This window comes from Anastrepha ludens, chromosome 5 (assembly GCF_028408465.1).
Source record: "Anastrepha ludens isolate Willacy chromosome 5, idAnaLude1.1, whole genome shotgun sequence".
Taxonomy (NCBI): domain Eukaryota; kingdom Metazoa; phylum Arthropoda; class Insecta; order Diptera; family Tephritidae; genus Anastrepha; species Anastrepha ludens.
Genome location: NC_071501.1, coordinates 49,439,709 through 49,465,595, shown reverse-complemented (window position 1 = coordinate 49,465,595; position 25,887 = coordinate 49,439,709). Strand labels below are relative to the sequence as shown.

Genomic DNA, 25,887 nt, shown 5'->3' with positions numbered 1-25,887 from the left:
ATGATTGTAATATTTACTATTTCAAGCATCCCACGCTTTTAACTCTAATTAGAATTACTCTATTTGTATCTTAATTTTTGTTATAATTCTGTTCTGAGGTAGTTGACTATGACTGATCCTTCGATTTGCTATTACTTCATTATAGGTCCCTTTGTCATTAAAATTTATTTTCTACTTTTTAGTTCGATTAGCAATAAAAGCGTGTTTTTTAGTTTTTTTAAACTATTTTTTATTTTCTACTTTTTAGTTCGATTAGCAATAAAAGCGTGTTTTTTAGTTTTTTTTTTTAACTATTTTTTATTTTTAGTATATGTAGGTGTTTACGAGTAATATACTATTACACAACCGCACACTAAATACTAACCTCAATGGTGGTGTGGAAACTAAAAACTCTCAATTTTTGTTTAAAAAAATACCCAATTCATGTTTCTACCGGTATGACAATATTGGCAAATGTTATAAAAAGTTCACATTTTTCAGCGCTCTCACGAGAAAAAGAGTTTCCCATCTAGTCATTTATGTTGTGTGTTCCGAGTCGATCAGATTTTTAGAAGCCAGTGAAAATTAAGCTCAAAGATTCCGTTACAGTCATTCATACATACAACCCGAGCTAATAAAAGTGTGTTAAAAAAATAAAATATTAATCCTGGCAATCCTAATAAGGATGTCTCACACTACACTCGTTCTTCGTGACTATTTCGCCAAAAACTCCACGCATATCGTTCCGCAACCACCGTATTCGCCTGATTTGGCTCCGTGTGACTTCTGGCTATTCCCAAAACTCAAGAGACCACTACCGGAAATGGACTATTTGGCATGTTTCGGGGATTGGAAAAATCGTTGGCATAAGTGTATTTCATCGAGAGGCCATTATTTTAAAGGGGATGAAATTGATTTACAAGAATAAATAAAGATTTTTCATTTTACAACCAAATTCACCTTACTTTTTGCCTACAGGTAAAAAAAGAAAATATTAATCCTGGCAATCCCAATAAGGATAATGGAACACTTTTATCAAATTATTGCATTGTCATGGGTCCTTGATAGGTGTGCAAAATTTCAAGTCGATCAGATGTTTAGAAGCCAGTGAAAATTTAGCTCAAAGATTCCGTTACATACATACATACATACATACATACATACATACATACAACCCGACCTAATAAAAGTGTGTTAAAAATAAGGATGCGCTCCTAAAAAGCCAGTATACGAGTACATTTCGTGACTGTCTTCCAACTCGTGCAAAACAAGAACATAATGGGCAGTTCAGTCAGCCGATAGTAGTACAGGCTTTTATACGGTAAATTGATAAAATTTTTTTTTTATTTAAAAAAATTTTAAAAATTATACATATGCATACATACAAATAAAATTATCTTTGCTTTTTTGAAGTATCGAACCTAGAATTCCCTGAATGTTGTGCAAACCTTCTACACTATCGGCTATTGCAACTGTGACAGCAATGCGAGTTAAATTTCAAATTGTTTTTGTTTTTCATTTACAGAAATTAATACAATGAAGTGTCCAAAACATAACCAGTTCATCGCAATATAAAAGTGTTCATCTGAAAACATTGCAGGTGGAGAGAGCAGAAACCAGTACCAATCTCTAGTACGCTAGTTCTGTACCACTTGCAGACTTGGTCATTTTACTCTAGGGCGGCCGCCGTAGCCGAATGGGTTGGTGCGTGACTACCATTCGGAACTCACAGAAAGAACGTTGGTTCGAATCTCGGTGAAACACCAAAATTAAGAAAAACATTTTTCTAATAGCGGTCGCCCCTCGGCAGCCCATGGCAAACCTCCGAGTGTATTTCTGCCATGAAAAAGCTCCTCATAAAAATATCTGCCGTTCGGAGTTGGCTTGAAACTGTAGGTCCCTTCATTTGTGGAACAACATCAAAACGCACACCACAAATGGGAGGAGGAGCTCGGCCAAACACCCAAAAAGGGTGTACGCGCCAATTATATATATTGTATATATGCATATACTCGTAAATTGACGTGTATGAAGAGATGCTCGTAAGGGGCAAGTGTCTATTTTGTTTTATTTAATATTAGAAACATGACTACTTAACTTTTTTCAAGTTCGAATGATGAAAATAGTTTTCCCAGCCTAAAATACTATTATAGCCTACATACTATTTTTCGAAAATATGAAAACTAATGGTAAGCTAGCTAATTTATCTTGCCAAAAAATGTACTCATAGCCTTAACTATCTAACATAACATTTACATTATTATTCGTTTTCGAATTCTACTAGTACTGACATCCTACTCGCTTTCTCACTACCATCCTTTTTCTCTCATATTCCAATTCGATTTGGTATTTGTATTCATATTTCTAATCAAGGCCGATAGATTACCCTACCTACCATGACCATCCGAAACAAAATTGGGAGAGTTACTTCGGTTGCCACTTCACCGGGTACTGGGCAGCAGAATTCTGCCTGTTCATTTCACACGTATTCACACACTCGTCCAAGCAGTCGTTATTTAGGCGCCAATGAAGTTACATGACCGAAGACTGCGTTGATTCTTTTCTTTTATCACCAACACAAGCTTAAACAAACTGTTGTCAGGACCCCACTTTCGTCAGCCAATCAGCTGATTGGCCACACCTCTGCATTCTGTACATCGTGTTTCTAATCGTATTTATGTTTCGAATCGTATTAGTTACGCCAGAGAGTCGTTAACTGTGCTATTCTGTAGGCACTGTGAAACGGAACACGCGTAAAGTTAAAGTAAAGGTAAATACAACGAAAAGTGTAAAATTCAAAAATATTGACAATATTTTATTGTTGCGTAATGGTTATCGCATTTCCTAATAATGGAAAGGAAAATAAAAATACTCTAAGCACCATTTTTTTGACTTCCCTTTAAAATTTATCTTCTCTTTAAACACATTTTCGTTTTCTGAACTGTATATGCCGTCCACAAATTTAACAGACGGTTAACATTTGCCGCTCCTACAGAGCCATCTGTTTTGTTTGTATACAAAAATCAATTGTTTCGACAGGTTTAAATTTATTTCTTTGATGACCTGCTGTAATAAACTGCGATAGAGAATAGAAGTGATTTTACATTGATGCACTTGAGAAAATGTTTGAAGAAACTTTTGCAAGTCATTTAGCTAAGGAGACTATTTTGGACAGTATACAGACGAGAAGTTCGTTAAGAGATATCGGCTGACGAAATTCACACTCTTACACACTGCAGGAATGACGGCGCAATTCAACCAGCACGAAAAGGTAAATCATAAATATCGCAAAAAAAATCCATGCATCAGACTTCTTATTCTCAATCACCTTTTTGTATCCCTCAGAAGTTTTTGTTTATTTGTTTGTTTATTGTGCAGCCATTTCTGATCTCAACGATGTCCTTAAACCTTTTTCTCTTATACCTGAACACCTGATTTTCTATGCTTGTTTAGTGCTGATACCTATTCTCTGGTGTTAAATAACCGGTTCATGAGAAAATGAAATCGAGTTTATCATGTAGGCAAATTTAACTGCTTGTTTCATAATTTTTCCATTAACAGGCAGTTGAGTAAGCGACCCCAAATATGTAACCAACATCGTTGCAGGAAGAAGAAACGCATAGCCAACTGGGTAATAAAATTGCAGTGTTTCAAACGAAGTTCCTTTTATCTTATACGAGTATATAAAAATGAATACTTGTTTGTTTGTACGTATTTTAAAAGCTGCCAAACCAATCATCGGATTGCAATGAAACTTTATCAACTCATTGCTTTCAATTGCCGAAAGCTAAAAGGAGTACAACAAACAAAAAGTAAGTACTAAAAGAATATAGTCCAACAATATTTAGTTTCGACCTGCACACTAATATCACGGGTTTTCTAAATTTTATGACATGTAATATTACGTTAGCATAATAAGAGGAAAAGAGACACAGATATATCCATCGTCGCTATCTATTATAATTATCCCGGGGTTCGTCGCTAGGCAAATACAAACACAAACGGGCGCAACTGGGTAAAAATTACCACATAATATATAGGTGAATATTTATTTTATGTAGGGAGCGCGTCTTTTGATTGCATCCAGATAGGTACTTCAAGCGGCACGTCACGATATTTTGTATGTAGAAAAAAAGTTAAAAGTGGTTTTATTATCTCTGTGGTATTTCTTACCCAGTAGCGACGAACGCCGGGTTAAACAAAATAACACTTTCAATTAAATTAGTTTTTCTGCGGCAGTGACGCGACGAGGAGTAAAAAATTGTAGAAAAAAATAAAGAAGCAGCAAGGAAATTTTAACTGATTTTTGATACACCATGGTCGCATTTGCTTTTTCAGTGCAGCATCAATTACTTAGATCGGTATTCAAGACACAAATACTTGAATACCTCAAACTCAGTATGCCAAAAGACGATTTTGTATTCCCACAACATCAAAGGTCTCGTCCACAAAGCTTTTGAATGGCTTGAAACTGTAGGTCAATCAAGACGCACGCCACAAATATGAGAAGGAGTTCGGCCAAACACCCAAAAGGGGTGTACGCGCCAATTACACATACACACATGTAATTACAGAACTGTCTCGAAGCTCACTAATGTACCTAAGCTTTTTAAATACGTCATCAAAGATAAAATATATTTTTCAGTTAAGAGTTTAATTTGCCCGAATCAACACGGATTTCTATCGGGTCGTTCTACACTTACAAATCTGGCTGTCTTTAGTGAGTATTGTATATTTTAGCATTCTCTTCTGGGTGCCAAGTTGATTGCATTTACACCAACTTTTCTAAAGCCTTCGACAAAACTTCACATATGGGGTTGATCGACAAGCTCGCTTGTACTGAATTTAGCGATCCGTACACCATAAAACTGCTTTATACCCCTTTCGGATCTCGTAGTCTATGCACGTTGCGAATTTAATAAAATCTCAAAATCCATCAATATTGATTTTTCTTCGCATAAAATATGCACACTTTGCTTACTAAAATGTCTACAAGGAAAACCTGACTCAAAAATATTTCCATATTTTTTTAATTCAGGCTTGTCGCCCATAAAAGATGTCGCGAAATAAGCAATACGATTTACAAAAGACGTTCAAAATAAAGAAGTTATAGCAAAATAATTTGAAAATATAACTGTTTATAACCTACATACATAAATCGTACTATAAAGTTGACACAATTCATTTAGATAGCTGGCTTTCTAAATGTCTTGGGCTGCATAGACGACAGCTTCATCTCAAGTGGAAAACCAAAAATATAAAAATACGATCCTGCCAACAGATACAATTCGAATCCACCACCTTTTAAGGCATTTGCGATACGAAGCTACTTTTTTGGATGATTCTTTTACTGGAGTGCCAAGCAAGATACATGGCACAAGAGTGCTAAGACTTCCCTTCATTGGAAAAGAATAGCCAAACGCATGCGCACCCAAATACTGTTTGTTAGCAAAAAGCTTCAGCTGCTTCGTGAGACACACGTAACTTTAGCACAATTTCGTACTGGATGTTGCATCAGGTTAAACTCCTACCTATCCAGAATCTACCCCGACATACTCAACATAAGTGCGGCATGTGAATGTACATCGTACGATACTAACCACATATTCACATGCCCTCTTAAACCCATTTACCTAACACCCATCTCTCCTTGGAGCCAACCCGTCGAAGCAGCACGTTTCCTGATCCTACCGTTAGATAAGCTAAATGATAACAACCGGTGACTATACCGTACTGGTAGGGCTTGATAAACTGCTATAACAACAACAACTGTTTACTAACTGATTTCGCGTAATCTCAAAAGTGTACTTGCCATGTACATACATAATTTTATTATTAGTACATTGCAAAAACTTCGAAAAAACTTTAAAATAAATTATGAACAAAAATTTCTCTGTAATAGTAAATACAAACTCGAACAGCTGATTTATAGTAGGGCTACATTTTTCTTATTCTGTACGAAGGTCGTTTAAAAAGTGCGTGCAAAGCCAGAGAGATGGCACTACTTGCGCGTATCGAGGTTATGTTTAGTTACTAGCATCTCTTGGAAGAACACTCACCAAACTTCAGCCCGATCGGTATATTTCTTTGTGTGTGGCATTCGTTTGAATCGAGGAAGTCGAACGATTTTAAAAACATAGACGAAAAATAATTTCATGTGTGGAGTTTTACACCTCAGCAGTTGAGGTCGAAAAATTAATGGAAATAGGGTGCCAACTCGTTTCATATCTCCCCTATTCTCCAGTCTTGGCTCCCTCGGATCCCTCAGACTACTACTTCTTCCCTTATTTGAAGAAATGGCTGGGGGATGGGGAAAAGATTTTATTGAAAAGAGGAGATAATGAAATGGTTCGGATTTTTTGCAGACCAAGAGCTGCCACCCAAGTAAACTAGCCCTGTTTAGGGCGCTTAACGTCATCCCTCATCTATAGCCACTGGAACAGCTCCGAGCAGCAAACCTACTGCTAAAAAAATAATTTTTCTTAAGGTTACCAACATTAACCTAACCCTGGATCCCAAGTTATTCCTGCTGCGTTTGGCAAAGACGGCGCCACCCAAACTCAACTCCGGTTAGATCTGCTCAGGCCTTAACACGTTGAGCACGACAACGGTCCCTGGATCGGCTGATATTTCCCCGTGGAATGCTCCGGTCCTTGGGACCGTCGATACACTTTTCGAGGGAGCGACAGTATTAAAGTTAACAGATAAATGTAACCTGAATGAATGTAGACAAATATACTTTTAATGAGCTTTACTAAAGCATTCTAAGCAAAAGTGTGGCTGGAATTTACACATGTAACGAAATGTAACAACTTTTTTTTGTTAAATTTTTGGCTTTCTTAGACCCAAATATTCTTGAAATTTCATCATAACCACCAGAACAGTATTTCTGAACCTTACAAGGAATTGATCGCTGATAATATTATATTACCGGCCGAGGGAAAATGTCAGAAATATCAGCGGCGCGCTGAACGTATTAAGGGCCACGGGGAGTGCTACACACGGTTTGTGGCCACATATTGTTCTCGCCACCAGACACACCTAGGCTTCTCGACTTTTCATTCGGCTCCAAGAAGCGACATAAACGGTACGTCTACGGCTCCTCGAAGCTCACCAGAGTATCATATGTTGTGGGCTGCTGGAGTGACAATCCTCGGCCGGATAAAAATTCGTACAAATGACGTAGAACCGACTGCCGTGGGAACGATTCATTTTTACTTTCTTAATATCACTTCATAAATGAGAAATAACAGCCTGGTCACTATTATATATTATTCCAACACGGGCTATGCTAACCATAGTAATTTTGCGCAGAACACCTTTCTGTTAGCCCAACTACAGCTTAACTGTTATAATTTTGATTTGCAAAAATTGCATCTATTTTTTTTTCGTTATGTTTATATTTTTATTTGCCTGTATTTGTGAATTGTTTTTATTTTGAATTTCTGGGTTATAAGCGTAATCGCCTATAAGCCTCGCTGCCGTTTGATCAATTTACTGTCTTTAAATAACAGAAGACTACAGCACTGGCAGGATTGACCGCTCTTCTCTACTTGAGGGTTGCAGTTCAATTTTCCGTGTATAAACCTTCAACGGTTTGACGTATTTCGAGGCGGTTCTATGTTCTTATCAACAGAGCTTTATCAGAGTTTAGCTTTTTCACAAATTCTATAGGCCTAGACTTATTTGACTCTAAATTTAACCAAATCCCAGCATCTATCGATCTTGATTTCTCTTTGCCTAAACAATTTTTACTGATATACGATACGATGTTCTAATTTAAGTATACAGTTTCAAGCCGACTCCGAACGGCAGATATTTTTTATGAGGTGCTGTTTCATGGCAGAAATACACTCGGAAATTTGCCATTGCCCGCCGAGGCGCAACCGCTATTAGAAAAATGTTTTTCTTAATTTTGGTGTTTCACCAAGATTCGAACCTACGTTCTCTCTGTGAATTCCGAATGGTAATCACGCACCAACCCATTCGGCTACGGCGGCCGTTAATTAGTCTGTAAGAAATTATTATTTCATAGACTAAATATGCAAATAAACAAATAAAAAAATCTGTGCTTAAAGTCAAATTGCAAGACTATTTTATCTGTAATTAATCTATTGAGCTGCATTTACATTTAGCGATTCAACATTGCTTATCAAAAATGTTGATTCAACAAATATCCACAAAAAAGCAACTTTTTTTCGGTGCAACTCTAAATTTCGTTTATTTACGCTTTTTTTCTCGCACACGTAATTTAATTGGAAAATTTTTCGAAAAAATCGTTTTATAAAACCTTTTCCGTATTTTCATTTTTCTCAAAAAATCACAAGTTGAAGTTTTTACATAAAAAAAATGCATTTAAATGGTGTTCATGATGCACTTAGTTTCGCAAGCAATGAAACAGTTATTGTGGATTTTAAAATGCGAAACAGTGTGTATTCTTAACTTTTGTCATCAGCATTAATCAACTATTTTTTTGCAAATGTTTTAATAGTATCGCCCATGTAAATGCCGTAGGTGAGCGATTATTGCTTGTCAGAAATTCGCCTCATGTAAATGCAGCTTCATATACAATAGTAGACCTGAATAAATAAATAAAGATGCAGTTACTTGAGCTTTGATTCAAAATTTCCAACAATTCAATTAAAAAAATAGGCTGAAATTATTTTAAGAGCCCAATAGCCCGTAGTTATAGTCGTAAGTAACAGCATTCTTTAATTAACAACTTATTTTTATTTTAAATTAAACAAGTTTTATGTTTTAGTCAATAATAACTAGATATTCTTAAATCAGATGTTCACTAAAATTATATTGAACAGAGATACCCAAATGATGTGAAAAAATGAATCAAGCGCTAGGAAAAAATATGCGTATTTTAATAAGTTCATCCTGTGACAGCTACTTTTTCATTAAATCATATTTGTTAAATTTTGTAAATATATTTTTTTGGTTGGTTGACCCCAAAAATACAATCGTTTTAAACATCGATGCAGTTGTTATTACTATTTGTTATTTATGAAAATAGCCGACTACCAAGAATAACTGACTTAAGTGAAGTAATTGTTCACTTACCTGTAAGCTAAATTCATGCATTTAAAGAGTTTGGTGAGTGAGGTTTCTATCTCCAAGTGTGACGCTACGACGGATCCTACATGACCGGGTTCTTGTACGTAAGATATTTTGCGCGGTACAAATCGCTGCACATCAGTACAAGTATTTACGGACTCCTCTGATTTTGTAAGATTTGGATCTTCTGGATCGAGCATTTTCACTTCATCATCCTCTTCAAGATCGTCCTCCTGCGCCTCTTCGGCCTCAAAGTGGGAAACCATAAATTGACCTGAGTGTATTGATTCCCGCTCTGATTTAGAAATATTAGCAGCGCCACTACCATAATCGGATGAGCCGGCTTCAGATGGTAAAACACTGGTCGCCATGCTTGTCGCTATACCACCGCAGCTTTGTTGCTGCTGTTGTATACTCTGCTGATTTTGCCTTTGCTGTTGTTGCAAATAATTCTGATATTTATTTAGCATCATTGTGTATTCTTATCTACAGCTCGTCGCGCGAAATAAGCGTTGATTTAAGGGTACACAATTGTAGATATCTATGTAGATTTATACGCGCGTACTCTCAAATGTGATTGTTGCTAGTCCAGATGAATTGGTCATGAAGAAAGCGTAGTCCATCTACAAATATAACGATGGAATATGTGTTTTTTGTTTTTTAAACTTTGTATACGCGAATCCCCAATAACCAATAAACTTCATAACACACTTGACTCATGAACAGGGAACTATTCATGTCAATTTAACAGCAGAATGATTGATATAGCCGTTAGCTATCACTGCCGGCTTCTACAACAATTTCAGCGACAACACCAGGACCAACATGAAACAGTGCATTCCGCAATCGTATATTTTCCATGACACACACTTCGTTTGCACTAGCGAACAACGATAACGATTCGGTTCCCGACGTAGTATATACACACTTACGTGTGTATTAAGGAAAATGTGCTAGCGTTATGACACTGGTACTAATTCGCACTGGGAAACATTTCAAATTCTCTTTCACTCTCTTATAAAAACTGCTAGTCCAAGGGCTCTTAACACCACTGGCTAGATCGGTCTTCTTCTCTTCGTTTTTTTTTGATGCTTTGTTTTGTCAGCTCTTATGTGTTGTATGTATATTATTTATTTTTACAATGTTCTACAAAAGTACTATTAGAAGATAGGAGTAATTTAAATATATTTATGTTGCAATGAGAGGCCTTTAAAACAAAAGTTTTTATGTTGTCTTGCTGATCGTTGGAACATAAGATTTTATACTATGAATTTATATATGTATTTATTACTTCTTATATAAAAACATATGTACATGTGAAAATATACGCATTTTAAATGGATTTTAAAGTACATATATACTGGTTTCGATCCTAACTTCGGATATGAAAATAAATCCGCCTAGAATTTAAGCCGGTACTTATGTGTAATGAAAGCCTTCCATTTTATTTGTTCTATAAATTAGCCTTTTTTTCAATATACACATGTACATATGTCTGTAAATCAAATAAATTAAGTTGAGCATATGTTATGTGTTTTTCTATTATTGCTACGTATTTACGCCAAACAAATATTTACTGTGACATAATAATTAACTCAGATCGAAAATAATTATTTATAAGATTCCTTATCATACAGCCACTACATCACTACAGCAGTATTGTCTTATATTACAACTAATGCTTCCAGACTTGATGTAGTGCAGAGGTCATGGAATAAGCGTCTGAAATGAGAGGAAAATTCCGCTAATGTAACCTATTGTTGGCATTGATTCGTCGTAGTATATTTCTTAATGATGGATTCCATTTTATAGTTGATTATATTTATGTGTTTACATACGTTTCAAGATTTCAGAAATGACCAATATTGTGTACGTTATCGGAATGACGTGAATAATTAAATACACATGTCTTTCCTTCCCAACAACAATGCTTAGTAGAATAGATATGTATGTTAAATATTGTTGTTGCGTTGCCCTCATGCAAAAACTTCGATACTAAAGATCATTTTTTTTCGATTGAGTCAATCAAATAACGTGTATTAGAGACAAAAGGTATGGATTTGATAACATTTTGGGTGGGAGTGTTGGCTTTTTGGTTTTCAATAAACTCAATGTATTTCTTTGTTCAAAGGCTTTTGGTGCTGTCTGCGCACCATTGTCGATTGACCAGTGAAAAACTTGACGGATCAGATCTTATGCTGATAAACGAACTGCTGTTATGCTTTGGAGAATGTCGAGCTGCTCAGCGATGGCGACGGATACGTAGTTGACGCTGTTGCACTGATTTAACAAGATTTTTAAATTTGGGTTTTAATTTTGATAGCTCTAAACCAATTTTTCTTCAATGTAATATTGTGCTTTGTATTTGGAATTCTATAAATGTAATTAACACGAAATTTCTTACGAAAATTACCACTTTGGAAAACCGTTCTATCACTTCAATTTTACTGCTATTATTATTATCAAAAATTGTCCGAGATATACATATTACTGTCACTGAACTCACCACGAAAACCAGGTTGTCAAGAATGGAGCACTGCGTTGCTTTGACAAGCATATTGTTAAAAATATCTCTGAAATTCCTCAATTTCGATAGCGCTTCTTAACAGTAGTGGTAAAATGGCTAGTCTAACTTCAACTCTCACTATTGTTGACGTCTTTAGAGATTATTTATTATGTTATCTTTTTTAATAAATTCTTGGAAGTAATTTCTTTATTAAATGAAGTATTACAATACTAATTGCACACATAGCTTAAAGCAGCACTATCAATAACTGGGCAAATAAACAGCTAATAGATGAAACAGCGAGCTGCCAGTTAAAAGGCACCAAAAAAAACTGATCACCGCGATATAATGATTTTACAGAAATTTATTTTGGGGAAAATAAAAATGAAGAAGCTACATATTGCAGTTAGTGCAAGGCTGATGTTTCCAGCAAATAATTATGTTTTAATACTATATTTCAGCAAGAAAATACCAATAATAAAGAATAAGTGGGGTATGATATAATTGCATTGAAATGTGATCTTCTAAACTTACAAAAAAAAAATATCTGAGCTATAAAAAATTAAAAGTTATCTCTGTAAATTTGTTTGTTGTTTTTAAAATTTGATTTTGTTACCCACTTTTCGTCCTATATTTCGAAACTGCAATCTTTATAATTATGGGATTCTCGTTCATTCATTTTTGTTTTTTAATGTTTGATAGTTCATTTAAATCTTAATTTTAAATTTTTGCTCATTTATGTATTTTATATTGTATATAAATTATTACGTTTTCCTCAACTAAAATTATGACTCTTCTGAGTTCCCCCACTGGTTTGCTAAATAAAAGTCACAATCTAATGCCAACATAACTTGCTTGCGTTATGTAATTTCAATGCTTAATTGTTCTACTTTACGTTTACACGTTCATACGCTTAACTTCTAGATGTGGCAGCTCGGATCTTCTGGCAACTTCTATCTCGTCATCTGACATTCATGTTTTTGTTTTAGTATCACATTCTTTCGGTATTGCTACATATCTGTGACTTGCCAACGCGACTTGTTTAAACCGTTCAACCCATACCGCTTATATCAACTCGGTTAGATTTTGAGTCATTGGTTTCCACGTAGTTTGCCAAATTACGAAGAATTATTTTGTAGGTTGATTGCAAATGAATACACTTTGTCATATATACAGTCTTAGAAGTCTTATTTATAGTACATATATAATCACGGTAGAGAGAATTCTGTTGTGGCCAACATCAGATCGTTAACCGGCTCTCAGTGATTTTGAAGAAATCCGCTGATTTTCTGACATAACAGAGGACGTGAGGGTGGTTTGTTACCGATAAAATTGAGATTGTGTTGGTAATATAAAGCAAAGGCAACCCAGTCATTGTTTCTGTTACTTTAAGTAAGAATACATGTGAAATGAGCGGGCAACAATTTGCTTCCGAACCTTCTATGACTTGGAAACCGAAAATACTCTCACAATTTATCTGATGTATTACTCTTCATATAACGTCTTTTGAGTGAATACCCTTCAATCAACATATGCCCTCGATATACAATGTAGGCAAAAAGTGTGGCAACTTTGAGAGCGATTACTTTCGATTAGATTTAGATATTTAATGCCCATCCCTCTTTCAGTACCATTTTGCCCAATGAAACCGAAAAAACGTAAATTGTTATCTATAGATTTTTTTGCATTTATATTGAGGTGAAAATGGATATCTAGTGTGTTTGCGTAAGCACAAATCCAGCACTTTAGTGCACATAAAGTTATCAGCGAAAATGATTTTAAAACAAATGTAAGTAGAGGTCCATTGCCATGAACACTTTCTAATTATGTACGCTGTGTTTCGCGGAATCTAGCGCCATTTTGGTATGCAGCTTACCTACACTGAATTCCTGATTTGATGAGTTTTGTAGAATAGAACCTGCTACAGCAGAGCACCAATTACTCTTTATATGATTTGTATTGAGCTGACGAAATAAATAATACTATTGCGAAATTGGAAATCTTAAATTGCATTCGTTGCAAGATTTCCATAGGCTTTCTAAGGGTTGCCATCGAGCACTGAAGTTTTGAACGATGTAATATGTTTACATTAAAGGCAAATCCTGGGTTTAAGAGAATGGTTAACTGTTACTGTTGTTTGTTTGATGGGAATTGTGTTTATACATTATACGTTTGTTTACTTTTTGCATTGTGTATTGCTACAACTCTAAAATTGTGAGTTTGTATCAAGGCGAATCTATCAAAGTTGGTATTGGTAGACAATCTGATTTGTTTTTTTTTTCTCCGTGTACATCCGTATTGTAGCACAAAATGGCTCCGACTCCATGCAGTATCCCATCACTTGTTTTGAGAGAAATATTACGAATTTTCCAATGAAATTCACAGGAGATGTTGATTTCGTGCTTATTTTGCTAAAACTAGCACCAACACTATTCAGTTAATAATAGTTTTTAAGTTATTTGTTGAAATTTGTGTTTTACCTTCACCAAATTTTGATACAATAAGTGCACTTATCACATTTATTTTAATAAATATTCAAACTACATTAACATACACACACGTTTTTAACTCTTTTTATTGATATATACCATAAATTAACAATTTAAATTGCATTTATAACTTGCAAACACTTGACGCGCCAGCTAAATTTACAATAACTGAAAAGCATGGCTGAATGGAGTGCTGCCAGAAGCAAAAAATAATAAAAAAATAGAATGCGATTGAAAACGAAGCAACATAGGAACATAATTTCCACACACTCTTTTTTGTTAGAATAATGAGGGAATGGGGGTTTACAACCTCTAAGGTGTATATATTGAGTTCATAAATATATATAAATACAATATCTATATGATTTTCGAAATACAGTTCAGCTTCACGTAAAATTCCTACGCGAAAAGGAGTACTACGCAAAAATACTGTGGATTGCGTAGCCGGAGTTGGACTGATGAGGGTTATTTTTTTGAAGCGCGGCCGAAGGCCGCCCACGCGAAAAGGAATACTACGCAAAAATACTGTGGATTGCCTAGCCGGAGTTGGACTGATGAGGGTTATTTTTTTGAAGCGCGGCCGAAGGCCCCCCATGCGAAAAAAAGTTCTACGCAAAAATACTGTGGATTGCGTAGCCGGAGTTGGACTGATGAGGGTTATTTTTTTGAAGTGCGGCTGAAGGCCGCCTACGCAGAAGAAAGTTTTACGCAAAAATACTGTGGACAGCATTTATTCCAAATTTTCGCCTGCGGCGCTTTTTTTTTTTTTTTTTTAAATATATATATGTATATATATATACCATATATTCATAATATAGTGAAAATTTGGAATTAAAAATCGCGCGATTTTTTATTCCAAATTTTCGCCTGCGGCGCTTTTTTTTTTTCTTTTTTTTTAAATATATATATGTATAATATAGTGAAAATTTGGAATTAAAAATCGCGCGATTTTTTATTCCAAATTTTCGCCTGCGGCGCTTTTTTTTCTTTTTTTTTAAATATATATATGTATATATATATATCATATATTCATAATATAGTGAAAATTTGGAATTAAAAATATATATATCATATATTCAAAATGCATACAATCAAACATACTTTACTGAAAATCAAGCATTAATATATATATGTATATAAATATATACATATATCCATAAATATACCTATATATATATATATATATATATGAATAGACGTATATAATATAGAAATAATTTGTAAAATTTTGTATTTCTATTCATTTATTATCTTCTAAAATTGTTTATTTATACGATGTCTGGCAGCACTTCGGCTGGTTGTAGTAACCAAAATAGGAGGATTCTTGGTCAATTTTACAATTTTTAAACTCAAATAACTTAAAAACTATAAGCCGCCGCCAAGTGAGGTTTTCACTTTTAGAAAGTAGAATACCCCCTCTACCCCCCCTTATACCCCTTTTTTTTAAAAGAGGCGGGGGACCAAATGGGTATTTTCCCCACAAAATTATTATTATTATTATTTATTTATTAAATTATAAAGTAATATATTTACAAAATTAAATCACTAAAAGTCGTTACATTCGGACTATCGTCGTATGCTTGAAGCTTCAACTTCATGTTGCCTGTGCAATATAGTTCGCCCTTTTCTTTTCTACTTCTGTTGTAATATTTGTATTGGCCTCTGGTAACGATCCAGCATGCTTGACTGCGCTTTGTATGTGTTAGTGCAGTCGGGTGGCGTCGTGACACACGTCCCTGCAAACCAACTACCTGCTATTTACACTGCTAACTTGTGGGTATCGTTCACCTATGAAGTTGTGAGCTTTGTAGTAATTTTATATTCTACGCCGTGCAATTGCTACCTACTTCCAGTCTATACGTGTGATGATTTTATTCGCTCGCACTAACAGAAATTTCTCAATACTGCTGTGCTGCTCTAATTGACATTCAAGTTGTGAATGATGTGGGTAACATGTAGTGAACAAAACCTTCTGAACTCATGAATGTTGTTGTTAACATGTAGTGAACAGAATTTCATGAACTAGTGAATTTCGTTGTTAACATGTAGTGAACAGAATCTTTTGGACCGGTGAATGTTATTGTTAACATGTAGTGAACAGAATCTTTTGGGCTGGTGAATGTTATTGTGAACATGTAGTTAACAGAATTTCATAGACTAGTGAATTTCGTTGTTAACATGTAGCTAACAGAATCTGATGAATAAGTGAATTTCGTTGTTAACATATAGTTAACAGAATCTCTTCAACTGGGTAATTTTGTAGGTAATACTTACGGATCCTATATACAATAATCCTTCAAAATTACTGAAACAAATGGTTATTTATTGAATATTATTTATTTAATGAATTATTTTAATATTTATTTAATTAATTTTTAGTTTCTAAAGAAAATTAATACAATATACAATAATTTTTTTAGTATGTTCTATTTATATACAGCTATTTATATTAATTTACTATTTACATTATAAAATTACGTTAAGTTTTAGATATTTATTTTAATATTTACATTGTAAAATTAGGTTTGGTGTTAGACAAATTTTAGTTTTAGTTATTTATATACATGAATTAGTTTAGTTTTTAGAAAAGTTTACGTTTTAGTTTTTATGTACATAAATTAGTATAATATTTACATTCTAAAATTAGGTTTTGGTGTTAGAAAATGAACATGAATTAAAGTAATTTAACATAATAATAATAATAAAATTATTATAATAATTTTTATATTGCTGTATATAGTATCGCCGTTTATATTGCTGTACCTATAAAGTATAAAAAAGATGTTATTAATACAAAATGGAAAAGATTAAATTAGAGGTTTTATACATATTTCATGCACCAACCGTGCATATTTACATACAGTGTATGGAGTGCAAAGTATGTATGTGCATGCATAAGAATTTTACTTCGCAGTATATATGTATGTACATACATATATTGCATATTTAATTCATATACACTACGCAGCGGACTAAGGGAATATTAAAATAGTTAAATAATTTTCTTTACACATATTGAAAAGATTTGTTGCCCATAGCTATGAGAACACATATGTATGTATTTCAGGTTAGGATCCCCGCACTGATCCTGTATGGGCAACAAATTGCTTTTCAACCCTTATTTCTCACAAAACACACTGCGCAGTGTATGTATGGATGCAAAAGCTATGACCACCGGCACTGGTCATGCTTTTGCACATTTTATAAGCGAAAAAGAATTTGTTTACGTTAAGCAAACTTACCAAAAGAAAGATACCCGCAAATTACCATATGCATATGCAAACAGAGTAGACGTGTTTTTTTGTGCGCTGCAGTTATCTTTTATTTACTTGTGTTTGTGACCACCTATCTTATATAGTCTTTTGCTAATACGGGTCTCTTTGATCACTATCTAACTCCGTGGCCGTGAAAATAATTTAGTGTACGCTAAAACAAACAAAATCAGAAATTTTTGTGAATTTAAAAACAATTTGAAAAATTACCACCAGAGGAAAAATCACACGCCAAACGGTATCCACTCCGCAAAACAGCGCGAGCACTCTAAACAAAGCGAAGAAAAAAGGGAGCTCGCCACCTCCTTTCTGGCTTGAGCGGATAGAGGAACAACTCGAGCTGCAGAGAAGGAGCATCATCGAAGAGATTTCGGAACGAGTGAAAACATCTGAAGAGCGAGTAATGCAGCGGTTTGGCGAAATAGCGGCTGAAATGGCGAACCTGCGGAAAGCTGTGAAAACAATGGAAGAACGTGTGGGGAAAGCTGAAGCACAAATTCAACTGAACAGGCAACTTCAGGATGAAATCGCGGTACTGAAGACTCAGCTGGATGAGTGCCAAAATCATGCCGTCTCCAAAGATCTCATCTCAGACTCTTGTGAATACGTTTTTCTGAAAATAAAAATACATTTTATTAGTTTAAATAGATATATAATTCCAAAATTTACTAAAAATTGTTCAACTTACCTTTTTGCTTGGAGATTTTCACAGAATTAATTTTTGTATTTGACATTTGCAACTTGTTTTTTGCTGTCACTTTCGCACTCACTATAGTTAAGTTTAATAAGTATTCACCATGATTCAATAATAAAAGGTTTGCTCAGTAAGCAGCTTTCTCATTCCCTCTTGACAAATCGGCTCCCTTAGCAAGACACTGGGTTGCTAGCTCTAAAAATTTTGACTAAAAGTGGAGGAAAAGTAAAATTTGTAGAAAAAACATTTCATTTTCAAAATAGACTGCTTACGAGCAACAACTCGCTGAAGAGTTTTTATCGGTATGTTCGGGACTATGGTAGTATGACATGAAATAGATACCGCTTAAGTCAGGACATAATAGATTATTTGACACAATCCTAGATCGAGATGGAGAATTTACAAAGCTTTATTTCTTATGATGTGGTGATTTAAACGGAACTCATGTTTTGCAAAGAGCTAGCGTTTGCTAAAGAGTTACAGCAGGGAGAATTATTGAATAGTCCCGACGCAATCGATTACATTGCAGAACTCATTATAAAAAAGTTGGCAGAACTTGTTTCCAATGAGCCCACCTTCCTATGGATGGATGAAGTGTCCACAGGAGGCTTAGAAAAGCACAGTACCAGTATGAAAGAGCTTCTCATAAAAAACCATCTACCGGAATCGGCTTCCAATTGTGAAACGCGCGCTACAAATAAGAGGAGGATCTCGGCGAAACAAATTGTACGAAATTGTACGTGCCAATTATTTATTTATTTTTAACAAAATAGTTTCATATTGGCGAAACGTTGCGATTGGTTTTAAATTTTAAAAATTAATTCACAAAATAAAATCTTGGATTATGTGAAATAATTTCTTGTTTTAATATTAGACTTGGCAATTTCCGCTAACCACTTCTATCTATACCATTATTTACATTCAAATATTAATTAAAATTTATTTTTTAAACCGTTCGCAGTTTGTTTCCATTTAAGTAACAAAATACTATTTTGCTACCATTTCTCCCAAAAAGGATTTAATTTTTTCCTTCTTAAATACAACCTTTTGTAAGGGAGTGTCAAAAATCGAATGTCACTAGTGAGCAAACCTTTAATAATTGAATCATGAGTATTCACGAAAATTATGAGATAAATATATGTATAACCCATCGAAAATGACAAAAGAATTAAATGTGATTGTGTGGGTATTATTGGAAAAATTGAGTGAATGTGTTGGTAAAATTGGAAAAACTGGTGAACGTTGGTTTGCAGGGGTATTTGTTGTCGGCTACACGTACGATGCTTGATGAAAATCAAAAAGTTTTGATATTTTCGTTTGACGCTTACTTGTTTGATCGTGTCGGAGTCTGATGGACAAAACAGCAGGGTTGTATTTAGCATTGAGGGTAGTATTTAGTGTGCGGTTGCCCAATAGTATATTACTCGTAAACACCTACATATACTAAAAATAAGCACAATCCGTATGAAATATGTACATATGTAAATAAGCAAAAAATTTAAAAATTTATATGTAAATGAAATTATTTAAAACTGATATACATAAGTAATTTAATAATAATAAAGTTATGAACCCGAAAAACATAAGTTATAATTAGAAACATGACTTATTGCGATTTTTTAATATAACACAGAAAGTGGGTAACAAAAAAATTCTCAAACAACGAACAGAATAAGTTAAAGCAGATTACCTTTAATTTTTGTAAAATATCCCAAACTCAAATTTAATTCCCTTACTTACGCTTTTCAGCCATAGAATAATTACGTATATACAAATTTACATAAATAAAAATTCATCATCCGATGACGACATATTTACTTCTAAATACAACTGTGGATTGATCGCTTTTTGTTTTGAACGTCACCGGGCAAACGACAAGCACCCGACACGCACACATATAAAGTGCTTGTCAAGCAATGCTGGACCGTGACCCGAGGCCATATGTAAAAAACGTTGTTGGTTTAAGTCAACACCACTTTGAATGAAAGCGCCTTGGTATGTGTCACGCTGAACAGATTATTCACGTGTATGTACTTATCAGACGCCGGCTAGTCATTTAAGGGGTTATACGCAGTTATGAAGCAAATAAAAGACGGGTTGTCAAGGATTTATCCTGAAGAAACTTCAGAATATTTTAATTTGAAAATTTTTGGCGGTTATAAAAGCATCCTTCAAGAACGTAACAAAATTTTTTATTTATGAAAATGTTGATTATAGAGCGCGCTGCAGGCGATTTCTGGAACCTCCTTTAAAAAAAGACGATTTACGGTGTACATCGTAACTCAGGATTGGATTATCTGAAATCAAAAAAACCAAACAAATTTTGTTAATATATTAGATTATCTAGTAATTAATCGTTCGGCTAATCAAAATAGTGAATTTTCACAAAGTGGCAGCTTTTAAAAGAAATGATTTCGATTTTTACGTTAAAATTTGGCCGTAAATTGATTATAAAATGGAAAATAAGTATCAGATTTACAAAAGGAACGATTAATTACTAGAAAATGCATCTTTAAAGATTGAGTTAAAACGGTTGACCGATCAAACAAGCCGTTTTCGAGATATCGTGTACACCGACTTGAAAAATGCCGTTTTGAAAAAAACACGTTTAAAGTTTCAACACCTACCTTAAAACGTGCCGAGGCATCTCTACATATTTAGGTATAACTCCGAAAGTATTGCTTAGATCTACTTCAAATTTCGTGCGTATACTTTTGAATAAAAGTACATTACAAAAATGCAATAAAAAAAATCGGTTTTTTTGAAAGTCAACTGCGTATATCCCCTTAAAACGTCTCGATGATTCAATAATAAAAGTTTTGCTCAGTAAGCAGCTTTCTTGTTTCCTTTTGACAAATCGGCTCCCTTAGCAAGACACTGGGTTGCTAACTTTAAAAATTTAGAGTAAAAGTGGAGGAAAAGTAAAATATGTAGGAAAAACATTTGGCTTTCAGAAGGATGTGCTTATGAGCAAGAATTTGCTCGGTACGTCCAGGACCAATATGGACCAGGATGTGGAGTACATCCGGACATACCGCTTAAATCAGGTTATCATATAGGGGGGAAATGAGCGTGAAAGATGGACATTTTGACAATCTATTGTGGAGAAACTTCGCGAACAGTTTTGAGTTTAAAAATTAATTCATAAAATTTTCCTACATTTTTACTTTAAACAATTTAATAACACGTTTTAATTATTGTATTTTTATTTATTTTATGCCTTCGCCCGGCAAGGTAAAGCATTCGTATAAACTTGTCACGAAAAACTATCAAAGCTGTGTTTCATTCGGAATTGATATAATAATACCGATTTCACGAATTACGAAACTACGGTAGATTTTCGTGATCACGTCGGAATCGGTAATAGCATTTTTACTACGTTGCCACGTCGGGATTTCCGAGGGAGTTAATAATAGGCCTGTATATGTTTATGTTTTCTTCTTCTTCTTGGTCGGCGTATGATGACCAACCACAAATATGAACACAAATTAACTCGGAGTGGCCATAAGAAACTTGTGGAGGAACCTGCTAATTTTATAACTTGTGCACCTGTACTGAGTTTGAACCTATTGCCTATGACATAGTTTAAAGATATATAGAAAACTAACTCTCGCACTCTGAAAGGTTAATTTAATCTTCTATAGTATTATTTTAAAACATATGAACAGATATGAAATATATATCAAAAGAAAGGTTTTGATGAGCATATTTCCGGAAAATTATAAAAATTTAAATTGGTTAATTTGTTCATGAAATATTTGCGTGTAAAGTTATCAAAATTTTCATATTGATAACAGCGATGTCTATGCAAAGCGGGATAACACACAAATATACGCATATATATGAGTATGTTTGCTTTGTTTAGCTCTCATTCTAATGAGCACAGCATTGTATACATTTGGATTCTCAATAATTGTTTTGTTTTGTTCTCTTTACTATAGATATGTATTCATGAACATAGTCCAAACGGGTGCTGCGAATTTTTTTCAAAATTTTGTTGTGATGGCAATAATTGGTATAAATTGACAACTTACTTGAATTTACCGTTGTTTTAGGTAACAGTGCAAATTAGAAAGAGTTTTGGACAGACGCAAAATAGAATTTATTTTAAGAAAAAAGTACATCCATATTTAATTTTAAAATATGCCTAGAGGACGACCAAGAAGAGTTCGTAGAAGAGTTCCTACTTTAACTGGAGGAATAGAGCAGGTAAGTAAGTGATAAATGTTTGAAACGTGACGTATTGGCTATGATTGGTAGAAGCATCCACTTTTGTTTTCGTTCATATATGGTAAAATTGAATTACAATATATAAACGTACATATGTATGTATTTAAAAATTTTGTGTGCGTTTGATCCTTTTTGCAAAGCTCAAAATTTTAAATAGTTTTAAAAAATGAGGAGAGAGAGACAAATTAGTTATTTATTTGATACTATTTCAAAGATAAACTGTAGGCTATTCTCAGACAAATTTTATAGTAATAGACGATGCCCAACGCCATTTAAAAGAACACTATTATCCATCAAATCAACGAACTTTTTGACACAGATATACATTTTTAAGTGTTTTTTTTTTCTCTGTATTGTATTCTATGTGTGTACATTAGGGTGTCCCAGGCTACAAGGAGGAATTTTTTTTTTCGGAATTTCAATACGCACACCCTTTATTTTTTTTCCATTTGACTCTAAAAACTTAAATATAAAATATTATTGAGATCGGATGTCATTAACCCGTGCCGACTTGATGTCAAACTTTGAGTTTAAAAGTTAGTATGAAAGCTATAGAGCTCACAATAGAGAAAGATTTAATTGAATTTTTAGATTAATTAAATAAATAAATATAAAACACATATTTCGTATTTATTTTCTTTTTATTATAAAACATCGAATTTTCTTTTCAAAGTTTGCTTTTTACAGTCGGGATATACCTGTCGGTGTTCTTGTACGCAACGTAATAAAAATTGCTTTTGCTCCTCTTGAACAGTGATCAAACCATGGAAGTCTTGCATTAACTTAACCGCTCTTTCTGCCGTATCATTAACTGCTTTCAGTCCTAGCAGCTTCTTTTTAGCCTGTAGAAACGAATCATCATTTGACCACGAAGAGGGGCACTTGTTCAGAAAACTGTCGGCAATCTGGAGTCGATTAAACAGGAACTTGCTTTTGACAGAGACGAAGTCATCAATGTTTCTCTCTGAAATTAAAACAGATAGATCAGTTATCAATTATACCTATTAGCAAACTTAGTCATAGAACAAAATCAAACCTTAATTAACGTACCAAAAAGTGGGCCACAGAGTTCTTCTTTGGATGCAATGTAGCGTTTATTGTGGGCTGTTGGGTTTTCTCTAGTTAAGTTAGCAATCATTCTTACTTTAGTTTCTAGATCGACATCATCATCAAATAAAGCCAGAATAGATACTTCATCTGTCAAATACCACAAATGCTGGCAAAACTTCTGCAAAGCTGCTTTTGAAATGCTTTTGTCTATTGTTTCGTAATTTTTCATGGCCTTCAAAAAACACAAATCCTGATACGGCGCCTTTACTGCTAAAATACATTGGAGCCAGGGTTTTACGTAGGATGTCACGATGAACAGACATACGTCCAACAGAGCTGCCTTATTCTTGTTTGAAATTCTGAATTGAGAGCTAAGTAACTATATTTTTAATGAATAAATGGCTCTCGCCTTCCATCGAGCCTGGTGCATAGCACCTGGAGACCGAATCTTATATTTCTTTTCTGAATCTCCGCCAAGAAATATAATTGAAAGCTCAATTAATTCGCGATAGTCATCTCTAACGATTTCTTTGGTTAATTCAGTTTTGTAGAATTCTAGCAGCTTGTCAATTTCCGAAACATTAAAACAAGATAGCTTTTCTGTACAGCTTTGTTTTTTCTCAGGATCGATATTTTTCCAGTTTTCTCGGAATTTCTTGAATAATGGGATGTCTGGGCTTGTAGTTATTTGACTGATTTTCGCTTCAAACACGCCTTTAAGTACTAATTCGTAAACGTGATGACGGCAAGCAAAAATAAGCACTTCTCTACCCAGTTTTTGTTCGAGAAGCACACATGCTCCATTTATGCGGCCTATGTTAGAAGCAGTAGTATCACAACAGAGAATCTGCGCTTTGTCTTCAAGGTTCCAGTTCGTAATAGCATCCCAAACTGCGTCTGCCTGTCCTCTTCCTGTCGAGCTATCCAATTTAGGAACAGCAATAATTTGTTCTTTATTATCGTACGTAATAACTACCGGTAGGCGTTCTTCTTTACTTTTACGTGAATCTAGAGCTGGCAACAGTTTTCCGTCCCAGTGGACAGTTACCGTGTCCGGGACCTTGTTTTGAAAATCAATTTTTATAGCTTCAGCCCGTTCTTTTCGCATTTCCGTACGAACTCTATGGATGGAGGACTTGCTTATAGGGAATTCATCCGTATTGTGACCCAGAGCCTCAATAGTAGCTTCAATTATAAAGACAGAATCCCTCACACTTAATTGACACCTGTCAACTAACTTGGGAGTTATAATATTTTTCCGCATAGAAGTTTTATCGGGCTGAGAGGAGGCTTCTCTTGCGCTGGGCCTATTTTCTTCTAATTCTATTATTTCAGAGTCAGAAGATAACTTTTCTAGTGGTGGTTCGCAAGATGATGTTGATGGTGCTAAGGATGAAAAATTTTTAGCACGTCGCTTTTCCTCCTCGATGATTCTAAGGCGCGTCCTTTCCTCTTTTTTTGTTAGTTTTTTGTCCACTCCGGCTAAGTGACCGGGCCGACCTGGTTCTCTTTGGCGCTGCAAGAAGATCTTATCTTCATTTATTTTAATCGATTGAAGAGCATTGGCATGTGCGATGTCAAACAAATTGTTTAAGTTTGAAACAAACTCCTGTCGACGCTGTTCAAACACTTCTTGAGTTTTTTTCGCATTTTTTTGCAATTCTCTCCAAACTTGGTATACGTTAACTAGTTTCTTAACACAGTGAGATATTGATCTGGTCGGTATACGTGCCTTTTCCCAATAAATAATACACTCACGAATTGTGAGATTTGCACTTTCATTGACACTCAAGTTCACTTCACGAATATTATAGAACAAAACTGCCAGTACTTGCCCGTTAGAGGGAAGTTTAGAACCGGTAATTTGATGTTTTACGTCCCCTATTAAAAATATCTCCTTTTTGGAACTTCGTAACTCCACTAACATGTTGACTACACGAAAAAAAACCTCGATTAATAATAAAACAAAAAAGTAATTACACGCAATCAATCCGACAGTTCGCGCGCGCCGTACGTTACAAGTACCGTTAGGTTTCCGCGCAACTCGGCACGGGTTGCCGTGATTCTAAATATACGAAACTTTATTTTTAGATGTTTTGAGACCATTCGAACAAAATAAGAGGGTGTGCGTTAAAAAAAAAACACTTTAATTTTTTTGGGACACCCTAGTGTACATGTATATTTTTATGTATGCAGCTATTATCAAATCCTATATGAATATGAACTTTGAAAATTTTGTTTACCATTCTTCTTAAAATTTTTTAAAACGTAAAGATCTGTGAAAAAAAAATTTTTACTTTTGCAAATCCAAGAAATTTAACGAATGGCAAAAAAAAAAAATTGTATAATTGTGTTGGTGAATGGCACACGACTTATCATAAAACAAATGTATCCGAATTGTTTGCACGTGAAAGTGTTATGCGGAGAGGCTCATGGAAGGCGATTTCTATTGCCTCGTATAAATTTGCAGCCGAGCGAAACCACACTTCCTTTTACATTGAAGCGCCGCCAATTTCCCATTATAATAGCCTTCGCCATAACAATAAATAAGGCCCAGGGGCAAAAATTATCAAGGGTGGGGCTTCATTTAAAGGAGGATTGCTT

General features: G+C 34.5%; 2 protein-coding genes and 1 long non-coding RNA gene across 10 annotated transcripts in view; 1 reads left to right on the top strand and 2 right to left on the bottom strand.

The window, feature by feature from the left end:
• Window positions 1-11,542, bottom strand: part of LOC128863079 (protein WBSCR14 homolog) — a 64,830-nt gene extending 53,288 nt beyond the window's left edge. For 3 of the 8 annotated variants that reach the window (XM_054101999.1, XM_054102005.1, XM_054102006.1), the window contains exons 1-2: window positions 11,456-11,542; window positions 9,049-10,199 (exon numbers count right to left, since the gene is read on the bottom strand). In XM_054101999.1, the coding sequence (XP_053957974.1) occupies window positions 9,049-9,515 (467 nt within the window). In that variant the 5' untranslated portion in view covers window positions 9,516-10,199; window positions 11,456-11,542. The other 5 variants (XM_054102001.1, XM_054102002.1, XM_054102000.1 and 2 more) reach the window with 5 other exon arrangements.
• A 1,629-nt stretch (window positions 11,543-13,171) lies between these two features.
• Window positions 13,172-25,887, top strand: part of LOC128863081 (cyclic AMP-dependent transcription factor ATF-4) — a 44,927-nt gene continuing 32,211 nt past the window's right edge. The window contains exon 1 of the mRNA XM_054102007.1: window positions 13,172-13,337. The gene's annotated coding sequence lies outside the window, so the exon portion shown is untranslated. The remainder of the gene's footprint in view (window positions 13,338-25,887) is intronic.
• Window positions 16,763-18,075, bottom strand: LOC128863084 (uncharacterized). The gene is made up of 4 exons (XR_008454573.1): window positions 17,998-18,075; window positions 17,520-17,922; window positions 17,280-17,463; window positions 16,763-16,800 (listed from the first exon to the last, which is right to left on the bottom strand). It is a non-coding gene; the product is annotated as an uncharacterized LOC128863084 (long non-coding RNA).